At 39.0% G+C, this 12460-nt stretch overlaps 1 protein-coding gene across 4 annotated transcripts in view; it reads left to right on the top strand.

Annotated features, from left to right (window-relative positions):
* The window catches only part of Fggy (FGGY carbohydrate kinase domain containing), a 635483-nt gene that overhangs the window by 547861 nt on the left and 75162 nt on the right, over positions 1 to 12460 (top strand). For all 4 annotated transcript variants that reach the window (XM_090333735.1, XM_090333733.1, XM_090333734.1 and 1 more), the window contains 2 exons: positions 2828 to 2975; positions 11618 to 11692. In XM_090333735.1, coding sequence (XP_090189861.1) covers positions 2828 to 2975; positions 11618 to 11692 — 223 coding nt within the window. The remainder of the gene's footprint in view (positions 1 to 2827; positions 2976 to 11617; positions 11693 to 12460) is intronic.

The raw sequence follows: 12460 nt of genomic DNA, 5'->3' as shown, positions 1-12460 counted from the left end.
CAGTCACTTTCTGACTATTGAAACTGCTTTCTTCCCCATGCCCCAGTGGACATAAATAGCTCAAACTTTTCCCTCTGAGACAGTTACAGCTTGGCATCCATAAGATGAAGAAGGATGTCCAGTAGACAGCATAGTTAGAATGTGGTATCCCGGTTGGAAGAAGGGTCAACTGACACTTGGGAAGGGATTGCTAAGCTATACAAAATGAAACAAAATCAGAACTAAAAGACATAGTGCAAGGTTAAAATTATATGAATAATGATGTGCATTAGTTATTTTAATGTTTTCCAAGTGCATTTCATTTTGAATGATATACTCAGATAGCACACATGGTAAGGAATAATGGAAAAAACATGTTGGGGAATGGCTACATTCAAAGGATAAACACACAGCTGTGAGGAGGTTAGGAGTCAAAGGGGCAGCAAATGCCTCATCCCCCAGGGATCTCATTAGTGCATGAGTGGCCATATATGCAGGGGCTAAATGAATCTCACTGTTTGCAAAGATCCACAGTAAATGAGACAATGACGAATCAATAGTAATTAAGCCTATAGGTTGTTATTGACCCAGATGTCTGAAACCAAGTGCTCTGTTCTGAGATTCCTTGAGAGGAAGATAAAAAGATTTATAGACATGTCTTTTTTTTTTTTAAGAAAAGATCCCTTTATTCTAAGAGCAGAGATGCTATTCTGAAATGGAAAGTGGCCAGGGTTCGTGCAGACTCTTGGCTTCTGGCTGCAAAGATGTTCTTGAGGCTTCTGTTAGGAATATCATTCCATTGGACCAGAAGCAAGGAGAGTTGGGAGAAAGAAAGCCAGGATGTGATCATAATCTACTCCCAATAATTGTTCTGGCTCTAGCATCTATGGAGGCTCAGAGGATCTTTTCCTAAAACCATAACCGAATGTTCTAAAACACGGTTTGAGTGTGAAGCTTTGAAAAGTAATTTTTGATTTGTGACTCATAACCTCAAAATCACCCAGAGAATGATTTTGTTTGGCCCCTGAGTTGTCTGAGCCCTCTGCATAGAGGGCATTAGTGATGCCTCCTTTCTTGGGCCATGATGATAGGTCCAATGCATGCTCAGGGGAAGTAGCAGCTAGCCCTGTCATTGTTGAGCCTTTTCCCAGTAATATCCCACTCCTCCAATGTGATCTTGAGGCAGAAGACTTCACAGCACGCAAAGAAAATGCTGGTGAGTAAGGCTGCCTCTGCCTCCACCCAACACACATTAGGCATATACTTACACATTTGTACATACTCACTGGGCAAACACAGCAGTTTTGTTCTCTTGGATTTCGTAAGTTGGAGTGCGAAATATCAGCTAACAAAGGGGAGAAAGAGAATTTGAAAGCAACATTTCCATTTGTTTCCTTAAACTTAGTTTAGAAAACTTGTCCTGATATTACAAATCTAAAACTAGAAGTCGCCGAGCCTATTTTCTAAAGCATTTGGTAAATGCAAATCATAAATATTGTGTGAGGCATCTTAGATATTAACTACTCTGAACATTGATTTCCTATACCTTTTTTTCTCACATTACTCAAGCTATGTGTTTAACTTTTAAGCCTGTAGTTCCAAGAACACTTGGAGGAAAGTGACAAGAGAAGTTGACCTTTGATGTATTCACTTTATTTCTGGATCATTGTTGAGAGCTTAGCATCTTCAGCCAAGGCAAGGCTAGCCACCTTTAATGTTTGTACCCTACAATAAGAATTAACACAGCAAGAAAGGTATTGCTATACTGACTTTATGAATAGGTAAACCAGGATATAGAGAGGCTAAGCCATAACACCAATTCAAGACAAGTTTAAACAAGATATGAACCCAACACTGTCAGGACTCATCTTCTCTATGTCTCTTCACCCAAATATTTGAAGGATATTCAAGTTTACCACCTGATACTTTCAATCTGTATTTAATTTATGAAGAAATTAAACCTTAAAAAGAGAAAAACCCACCAAGCGCTGGTAGCTCATGTCTGTAATACTAGCTGCTCAGGAGGCTGGACTCTGAGAATCGCTGTTCAATGCCAGCCAGGGTAGGAAAGTTCATGAGACTCTTTTCTCCAATTAAGTGCTCAAAATTCCAGAAGTAGAGCTGTGCCTTGAGAAGAGAATTTCAGGGAAAGTGCCAGGCCCTGAATTCAAGCCCCAGTACTGTCAAGAAAAAAAAAAAAAAAAAACAAAAACAGAGACAGAGAGTGACACAGCAAAACCTATATATGCCATTTCTTAGGTCAAGGTTCAAAATCAATTCTCCAAATCCTGATCTTAACTGAATTCATGATAGCTTCACTTCCGTTAGCAACTTCCTCTACCAAATCCAGGAACATGTATTTGTCTCCATTTGTCATCTCATCATTGTTATTACAATTAAGAAGATTGATTTAATAAATCCTTTACATATGTACTGTATTGCACAGCTTACAGAAAGCTATGTTTCACATACATAATCTTCTTTGATCTTTACAATAACCCCATGAGGTAAGTTGGAAAGGAATTGTGATATCTGTTTTTACAGATGAGAAGAGGGTGGTTCTGAAGGTTTAAATAACTTTCTCATAGTTACATGCCTACAAGAAGTAAAGCCACTCCTAGATCTGGTCTTCAGACTCCAAACCATTTTACTTTGGGCTAGGAATGGCATTCTTTCTTTGTGGTAGTGCCTTGTGACTTGAGAATGTGCTAGATTTGTTTCTTTGAAGCTCTCAGGAGTCTGCTTGCTTTCCTGGGTCTGATATGGGAAGGACAATGGTCTCTTTCTACAGAACAATTCTTTTCCAGCTCTACCCCCCTTCTAAAAACAAAATCCACTTCTCTTCCAGATGCCAGAGTATATATGCATATTTGAACAGTCACCTGGATCTGATTAAGAAGGCTCAGCCTGTGGGTTTCCTCACTGTTGATTTACATGTTTGGCCAGATTTCCATGGAAACCGCTCTCCCTTAGCAGATCTGACACTAAAGGGCATGGTAAGTAACAGCCAGTCCTTGCACTAAAGTAAAGGCAGGCCAAAGAACTACAAAGTTTGGGAAAACAAAGTAAGAAGAATGAAGGAGGATGAGGAGGAGGAGGAGAGGAGGAGGAGGAGGAGGAAGAAGAGGAGGAGGAGGAGGAGGAGGAGGAGGAGGAGAATGGAAGAGGAAGATGAGGAAAATAGAGGAGGGGAAAAAAGGAAGAAAAAATAAAATAGACCAGTAGTGCACTAGCTTTTTTTTGCTGTTGTGCAGGCTTTTGCTTCTCTCTGGGACCATCTGCTGAAAGTTCTCATTGTTCCTGAGCCAGCCTTAAGAACATTCTAAGTAGCATTTCCTACATTCAGCTACTGCTTCTTCTTTGTCCCCTAGTGTGACCAAAAGTCATGCCTGTGTAATTTTCATTTCTGTCTGTTTGTAAAATCTTAGTTTCCATCCCCAACTTTAGGCTAGCTGACATACCAATGGTAAATGTTACTGATCACCCATGATTCTGACTGCATGGCAAGGACCTAGGCAGGCCGAGGCTCTGAGTTAGAGCTGTTCAGAGTTCATGTCAATACTTTAAAGATTTTGGTTTAAACTTTGTTGAGAGTAAATGTAATTAATATCTTCTGTTGGAGGATAAAATCATTTCTTCATAACCTTTAAGTTTTGGGTTCTCCTATAGAGCCTGAATGAATGTGGTGGGTAAGCTTACAACCACCAAAGCAAAAGTACATCTTAGAGCCAGAAAGGGTGAGTTGGCAGGGAAGAGACTGGCCATTGGAAAATCATGTTTGAGGATAGATAAAGGAAATTAAATCTGGAGACGCAGAGCTTCTCCGAGGGGCCAAATAAGAAGCATGAAGGAAGGCTAGAAGTAGAACATAAAGGAAGTTCCAAGTGGGAAGTTCAAATGGAGGCTGTGAAAAATGCAAGTTACAGGCACAGGGTACAGCTGGACAATGGCTTAATCCTGCTAGCTTTAAAAACATCAAAGCTCAAAATAACTATAGATTGTGGCTAGCTGTTATTGAGATTTTTTTAAAGATAATAAAGAGGCCATTCATCATTGCAGAAAGATAAACAGTGTACTAATACCAAATGGATTAGATGGATGTTGAGTCTTAATATACATGACAGGTACTGAGTATTAATATTCTTGTCTGAATGAATTAATATAAGCTACCACTTTATCACACCTAGAAAGATGTTAATTTGTGAAACAATTATAGGCCTAGGTAGATATACTTGGTGGGGAAAGAAGAGTCACTAAACAGAATTGCAGCCCTCAAGGATATCATAATCTTTGGGAGGCAGATATACTCAAACTCTAGGTGTGTCTTAACTGTCCAGGCTCTCTTGATAGACTGGGAATTGTGTAACACAGACTCAACCTTCAGGAAAGGCTTTAGACAACAAGTGACCCTGATTCTGATTCTGAGGGAAGGAGGAAGGGGATTTGTGGCCAAAGGAATTACAATGAGTGGAACGAGAGCTTGACATACGAATGTCTGCATCCTTCCATTTCATAAGTGTCCATTATTTGACTTTATATTCTCTTGTCTAAATCTTGATACATTGCATGGTGTTTTCTCTTAGAATTACAAAAGGAATATGTTATTTCTAAAGAACCTCTTAACTCTTAGACTCCATCTGCTATAAGTGCTACCCTTTCTCAGTTCTCCATTCTCCCCTTTGTTTACTCTCTTACTTTTTCTAACTAATGCATACCTACTGTGTGCCGGCCTATACTAAGCCCAGAGAATTGAAAGAAAAAAAAGAAAAACAAAACTTGTCTCAGGATACACAAAATGAGTTCATTATTGTACATATACCATGTGGATCCTTGGAATACAGACATCTGTGCAAGCTGAAGGAGGTACTCAGTCAATGTCTCACTGTGGATTTTTTGTACATGGCATTCGTCTAGTGAACATCTGGTATCTGATGTAGCCTATAACTACTTCACTCAGAAATGCCCATGAAGATATAAAACAGGCAGACTCATACTGGCTTTGAAAAGTAGGTTGATTTTCAACTAGGAAAACTAAGATTGACATTCCCAAAGAGAATCTGTGAAGATGTTGCTGAATCTGAGAAATGAATGTAGCTTGTTTGATAAATGTAATATCACACATATGAACCCTACCAGGCTGGGGGGTTGGGACCTCGTTTTTTTGCTCCTTAGCTGAAAACACATAGACTTTGCCAGTGTAGAAGCAGAGAAGTTAGCCTTCTTCTTTGCTGCAGATGCCTGGCCTTTACTGTTTTGGTTTTGTTTTGGAAGCACAAGGGTGAGTTTAATCTTGTAATTCCTCCTCTCTCCAAATCTAAGCCGGTAGGGCTTGCAGCATGGGTCAGGACACAAAGGGAGGGCTGGTGTGCCAACCTCCCGAGTAAAACTGCTGCTACTGGAGCAGAGATCAAAGTACTTTCTTTGAAGGAAGAGTTGATCTAGCCAGTGTCAGGCAGCAGGGATCTGCCTCAGCTCTAGAGCTATGTAAGTAAATCCTGCTGCACTCTGCTGACTGGACCAAGCCATACATTCAAACAAGCAGCAGAGTAAGCCCTGTATGCTGGGCTGAGAAACATTGCCACCAAAAAATAAAAATAAGTACAAAATGAGTCCTACAGGAAAATCACTACATACAACAGCAAAAAGAAAAAGAAAGGAAAAAGGAAAGAAAGAAAGAAAAAGAGAAAAACCATTTTGGATATCAACTGAAAGGCCTTTTAAAAATTGTTTACTATTCAATCCTAAAGAAAATATTAGAGAATTTGTTTCACATGCACAGTAAGGGTGGGCATTTTTGGATTTTTTTTTCTTACTCTGCTATTTTTGTTGTTTTGTTTTGTTCTATTTTTTTCTCTTTCACTTTGTTTTGTTCTTTAAAACAGAATCTCATCATGTAGACCAGGGTGCCCTAAAAGTCACTATGTAACCCAAGCTGGCCTTGAATTCATGATTATCATCTTCTCCAAGTATTTGGATTACAGTCATGTACTACTATGTCCAGCTGAGAGCTCAAGTTTTGAAATTGAACCTTTATTTGAATTCTGACTTGAGAATGTGTTAGCATGTGGCATTTGTAGTTTATCTCTGTGAGATCCATCTGTTCACCAGTAAAATGGAAGCGCCTCCCCCTCCTCTTTGTAAGGCCAATGACAGGCACATCACAGTTAGACAGCAACAAATGAGTTTGAATCTATAGCTCCTGGTTAGTGGCTCTCTGTGTGGCCACTGAACCTTGAGCAACCAGGTATCGATCTTGACCTTCATCCCAGAAGAGACCACTGAGCAGCCACTGAGGTTTCTAGCTGCAGAATTAACTAGAGAAGTTAACCAGTCTCTTGCTCCATCACAGGAAGTATGTTTCATACAGGTCTGGATTTTGATGTTCTCTGTATATAAGCCTCTGGCCTCCAGTTTCCTTTCAAGCACAACAGGAAGCTCAAATCTGGTGGACCTTGCAAAACAGCCAGTGTGGTGACTCTGAAGTGCCCTTTCTTCCTGACATATGTAACCAGTTTTACTCACAGATGACTACAGCCTTTTCATTTTAGTGGTAGTAATTCTCAATGTGGAGGGATTTCTGTGTCTTAATTCTTTTTCTAAAACATAGTCAAAGAAATAAATTGCCTTGGAGATATAAGAGACAATGAAAATAACACCCACCCCCCCACACACATATGCATGCACACACACCAAACTCACTAAATTATGTTTTCTCTGCTTCATTTTGTAAGTACTTCACTATCTAGACTATGAAGTGATTAATCAGTGTTCTGAAGAGCTATGTTTTGTGTAGCATCAGGTTGTCCACTGTTCACACTGCTAGAAGTTGAGTACTGCCCCACGTGCTCTTCAGAGTCAGGAAAGAAACCTTAGCTAGTTCCCAGGTGACCAAATCCCAGATAGACAAATCCCAGCTAGGCATAGCCTTGCTAAACAGATGGTATCTGGTAGGTAGAGTCAGCAATTCAGCTGCTGTTTGCAAGAGCTTGGGAGAGTCCAGAGATTGTATCCCTGCACCCTTGTTACTGCTTGTGATAGGGAGATAGAAGCTCAAGCACTAAGTAAAGCAACTTCTGAGTGATAAATTTACAAGCCTTGGGAACAAGTAAACTGCCTTTGACATGAGTTTGTTAATGTGTGGTTATTATTTAATATTTCATTAAGCCATTTTTTGCATATTGTTTTTGCTTATAAAAATCAAATTCCATAACAAAAATTAATTTCCTCAGTGTCCATTAACTGGATTTCTGCTATAATTGGATTGAAATCATTAATTTATAGTGATTCATAGTCAGCTTCTAAATGAGTTTGATGTGTGAGGAGGAATTATAGTGTTTTACTTGTATCATGTCAGCTTTCACAAAAACCCTGTGAGATGATTGTCATCCTATATAAAAGCAGAGAGAAGGTGAGGCTGAGGCAGTATATGTAATTTGCCCACTGGAGAAAAGAGTGAAATTGGAATTATTACCCAATCTGATGAAACTTGGGTTACTAACATTACTCAAGGGAAGAAATTTAAAAAGACAACTAATGAACTAGACCTTTCTTCTCTTACCATTTTTGCTCTGTTTTCAATTTACATACCTTATTTCTTCCTTTCTCATTTCAATGTTTTATTTTTTTAATTATATCCAAGAATCAGACTTTTCTTACAGTGTGCTACTTGCCTTTCTTTTATGCACCAAATAAGAGGTAAGGCCAGGGGTAGACTCTGTATGCACAGGAGTCCTCAAGGTAGTGGGCAAAAGAGAAGGCTGAGAGGGAATCTGAGTCATTAGAAAGGTTCAAGAGATATACAATTGGAAGAACCTGAGGTCGTGGAACCACCAAAGATAAGCTACAAGTTGCTGTGCACATTCAAGACAGGGCTAGACAACAGGAGATGAAGGCCTTGAAGCATGCTTAGGCTGGCCGTGAGATCCTGATGCATGCTCACCTCAAAGCAAGGCAAACCCAGCTATGAAGAGCCTGGTACATTGGTTATATAGCAAATGTCATGGACCATTCACAATAGAATAAGGCCATGAGGAGAATTCGATGCCATCATCTACTCTTCAGCATATTTTTTCCTGTAGATAAATTCCACAAATATACCAGGTTGTGTTTATTGCGACATATATAATAGGTCGGGATTCCAAGTCAGATTTTCTGATTTTTCTGGTCCCATTTTTACAAAGCCAAAACCTAAATGCTCACTAGAAGATTCTCAGGAAAATCTGTGGGTGAAATTCAGTGCTAGCAATTGTAGGGCTAAGATCTCTGTTTTCTTTCTGGCTATTAGCCAGAATGTCTAGAGTTGACCTGAATTCCAGACCCATCACCCTGTGCCTCCACAAAGCCAGCAATGTTGGATCAGGTCTTTCCTGTGCTTGACAAACCTCTGTTCCCATTTCTGACTTACCTTTCCTACCTTTTTCTTCCTGATGCTTGACTGGCTCTTTTGCATTCTTCTGCAGTTTTTAAGGGCTCATGTGGTTCCATTGGAATAATCCAGGGTAATATTCCTTGTTGTTGTTTTTTTTTGGGGGGGGGGCCCACTGGCTAGTGACTAATTCTACTACTTTGTTCCATTACATGTATGCCTCCATTCATGCTTGAGAAACCAGGGACAGGACTTCTTAGCATTCTGCCTCCCACATTGTGTTGACATGTTCATCTGCATTTCCCACATCTGGGTAGATTTTAAGTAATGCCAGGTGTGGAATCCTGGCACATATTGAGTCCTCTAAATATTCTTGGAGAGCCGTGTCCTTTCTCTTCCAGGCTGCTGATTTCTCAGTCCATTCCTTCAACTGCCTTCATCATCTAAGATTTTCTCTAAATTGTCCTTTGATCTTACCTGTTGCCCCCCATCTGTTCCACATTCTTTACTGACTTTACCAGCAGAGCAGTGTCATCACTCCATTGTGTTCTGCAAAGCTTTCAGCTAGTTCCCTTGGACCTTAGGTACTCTTCTCAAGCTCTGCTGGCCATGGCAAAGTCTCAGGACTGGTAACCATGTTTGTTTAGTTGTAGAGATCCCCTTGAGAAACTATTTCATTTGCCTTTTAAATTTTTCTTCTTAGAAACACAAAATCACTTAAATTCCTTTAACAATTAGGAAGTAAAATTTTGCCTAAATTCCTGTAGCTTGAGTGTTAGTTATCTGAAATGCATGGGATCAGAAGTGTTTGGAATTTAGGATTCTTTGGATTTGAGATTATTTGAATATGTGTTCCCAGTATATTTTATAGCATAATATGATGCGCACAGAATGAGAGACAGAGACAAAGAGACAGAGGCAGAAAAATAGCTTAGATATAGAACACAAGTCTGAACCTAAAATTTATTTGTATCTCATATATCTTATATATATATCTTATATACATTGACTGAAGGCTATTTTTATACTCTACCTAAAATAATTATATATACTAAATCATTTCATAATGTGGAAATTTCCACTTGTGGCTTCATGACAGAGTTCAAAAAGCTTCGTATTTTGGAAAATTATGGATTCCAGATTGGGATTTCTCTACTCACAATACATTTATTATTAGTCACCATTTTATTATATTAATAATAATTCCTAATACCAAACTTTGAGGCAGACATCCCCACAGGCTAGTGCTTTACTTTCTTACTAAAATGCAGATTTCTATACACACACTAAAGACTCCATCTAGAACAGGGTCTTAGGAAGTCTGTCTTCAATTAGAATGCCAGAAAAGTGTGATGGGATGTGCCCAAGTTCAGACCCTTACAAAAGGGCAGCAATTTTTAATCTGAAGTTTGTGTGAGAAGTTTCCATTGGTCTCTTTTTTCCACTGCAATTGTTTGAGTCTTTTTGGCCTCCATCTGCAATTTCCACACATCTCTAAATATTAACTAAGCACTTTCTTTTACAGTTCTCTTTATTATGCAATAGTCCAAATACATATAATGTGCTTACTACTGCAAGTCTCATATGGGGCTTCCCCACATATTTGACTGTCTAGTCCAAACATTCAAAATAAGTTCATGCATATTTGTAAACATGCTCCTTCCACTTCTGCTTCTTCCTATCAATAGAATCACTCAGTCTTTAGCCAGGATATCAGATCATCTGTCCCAGTCTTCTTAGTCATTACAAATCCTCCCCCTTCTCAAACTGTTGTTGTCACACACCCTCCACCCTGGGCACTGCTACCACCTTATTTTACATCAAATCCCCCAGAGAGCTCTTCATCCTCCTCAGTGTTCCTCAAGTCAGACCCATCTTAGAATGCCCCACTTTGGGTGACTTTTGCTAAAGCACGGCTGATGTTTCCAGTATTTGAGACAGTGAAATGGACACGAGGTCATCTGTGTGCATGTCTGGTGGTATGTCATGGAAACAGGACTTCAGAGTTAGCATGTTTGTACTGCAGGAAGGAATATTTTTCACTAAATCATATTTGACTGTGATGGATCTACCATTGTTATAAGGAATGTCAGAAATAGCTATGTCACCCTCTGCACAATAATTCACACCTAAAACTTCTTCCCAGGCCAGGAGTTTAGCCTAGTGGTAGAGTGCTTGCCTAGCTTACACAAACACCCAGGTTCGATTCCTCAGTACCACACACATATTAAAAAAGCCAGAAATGGTGCTATGGCTCAAGTGGTAGATCTCTAGCCTTGAGAAAGTCCAAGGACAGTGCCCAGGCCCTGAATTCAAGGACTAGGAATGCCAAAAAAAAAAAAAAAAAGCAACAACAACAAAAAAAACTTCTTCACCTTGATGATTCTTGTTTCATTAAATGATAGCCATGTTTTACTTATCATGAAAAAAAAACCATATCACCTCTCATGTGTCCTTATTAACCATACATGTTAGCAATCTCAAATGTTAAATTTTGTGCTCAATTATGCTGATTACTTCATTCTGAAATTTTAGGGGAAAATAACTTCCTTTCCCTGTGATTACTGAGCCTTGGAGGCACTGGAAATTTAAGAGAAGGGCCCATGGTACCTGGCTGCCTCGATGCTCATGTTTTTTGGAAATTTTTATGGATATCTGTTGAAGATTTAAATGATTAAATCTAACCGTATCATACCCTTGAAGGTGGGGACTGTGAACAAATCTTGATGGCATTCAAATCCAACATTCTCTTCAGTCCTGGAATCTCTCAAAGGCAGGCCTGCTTCATATGAGCATATGGTTCTGATTGACTTTAATGGGATTCCCTTGCAAACCACAGATTCTAAATTATTCCCCAGTAGGTATAAGATTTATAGAAGATGTAGTATTTACCCTGGATACCCCTTGGGTGCTGCTACATTGAATTGTGACAGAAGAAGAACTTAGAATAAAATCACCTTGTACTCAAATGCCACTGAACATATGTTGATGACTTATAAGCCATCAAATACAATCATCCTATAACGTTCATTTGGTTTCATGTTGGCTTAATTCAAATACAAAGCATTTTGAGGGGAGGAGGATTTTTTTTTTTGTTTAGATCTAGAGACTAAACAATTTAGTAGGCATTCCACGTTCAACTCACAAAAAGAGGATTTGCATATAAACTTGGTTCTACAAGAAAACACATTGAACATGTTTATAGTTCCTGGGAACTGTCTCCACTGTTGGCAGGACCTTTTGGTCATCCCCGTCTTTTCTTTCTCCCTACAGATCACCGGATTAAAACTGTCTCAGGACCTTGACGATCTTGCCATCCTCTACCTGGCCACCATTCAGGCCATTGCTGTAAGATAATTTAATGCTATTTTTAAAGAACTTTAGGGCTATCATAGTAGAAAACGTTATCAACTTGGTCTGGGATTTTTCTCACCGAGGTCCTTTTCTTGGCAAGTACATTGTAGAAGTGTAGGAATGGAAAAATGGAAATAAGTTTAATACAGGTAAGAAGAGGCTTGGGGCAGGGAAGGGGGGAGAAGAATCATCTGTGTTCTCAAGTATCACACATTTGGACAATCAAGCTTGTATTGAATGAACCATACACAAATTTAAAGTGACGTTATTTATTCTGTCCATTGCCTTAATGACAAAGAAAAGACATTTTATGACAGATTTCTGACCAGGGCTTTATTATATACTCAATTAAATTGAGAGGTCTTCCATCTGTTTTGAGAAAGTATTTGACTATGCTGATCATCTGAACAAAAATGTGCATTTTAATGAAGCATTCTGACAATAGATATTTTCCCATAGTGTTCAACTTTGAACAACAAAAAAAAATGTTCTTGTTTCTTTTCACTGAATACTGCCTTAACATGTATTTACATTTGACAGGTTAAAGTTAAATAAATGCTTCCCTATAGAAACATTCATGGTTTCACTTTGTAGGAATAGAATGAAAATAACATGAGACAAGTTAGCTGAGACTCTATATAACAAACTCCTCCCTAGCTCAGGCCTTCATTGAAAGACCTGTCAACCACCAGTTCTCCCTGGGCCTGTTCATCTGTGCTTCTCTTTTCAGAACAGACCCTTAAAAAGTACTATTTGCATTTG

Source organism: Megascapheus bottae, chromosome 6 (assembly GCF_031878675.1).
Source record: "Megascapheus bottae isolate mThoBot1 chromosome 6, mThoBot2.hap1, whole genome shotgun sequence".
NCBI lineage: Eukaryota > Metazoa > Chordata > Mammalia > Rodentia > Geomyidae > Megascapheus > Megascapheus bottae.
Note: the sequence above shows the minus strand (reverse complement) of the source record. Positions and strands in the feature narration are given on the sequence as shown.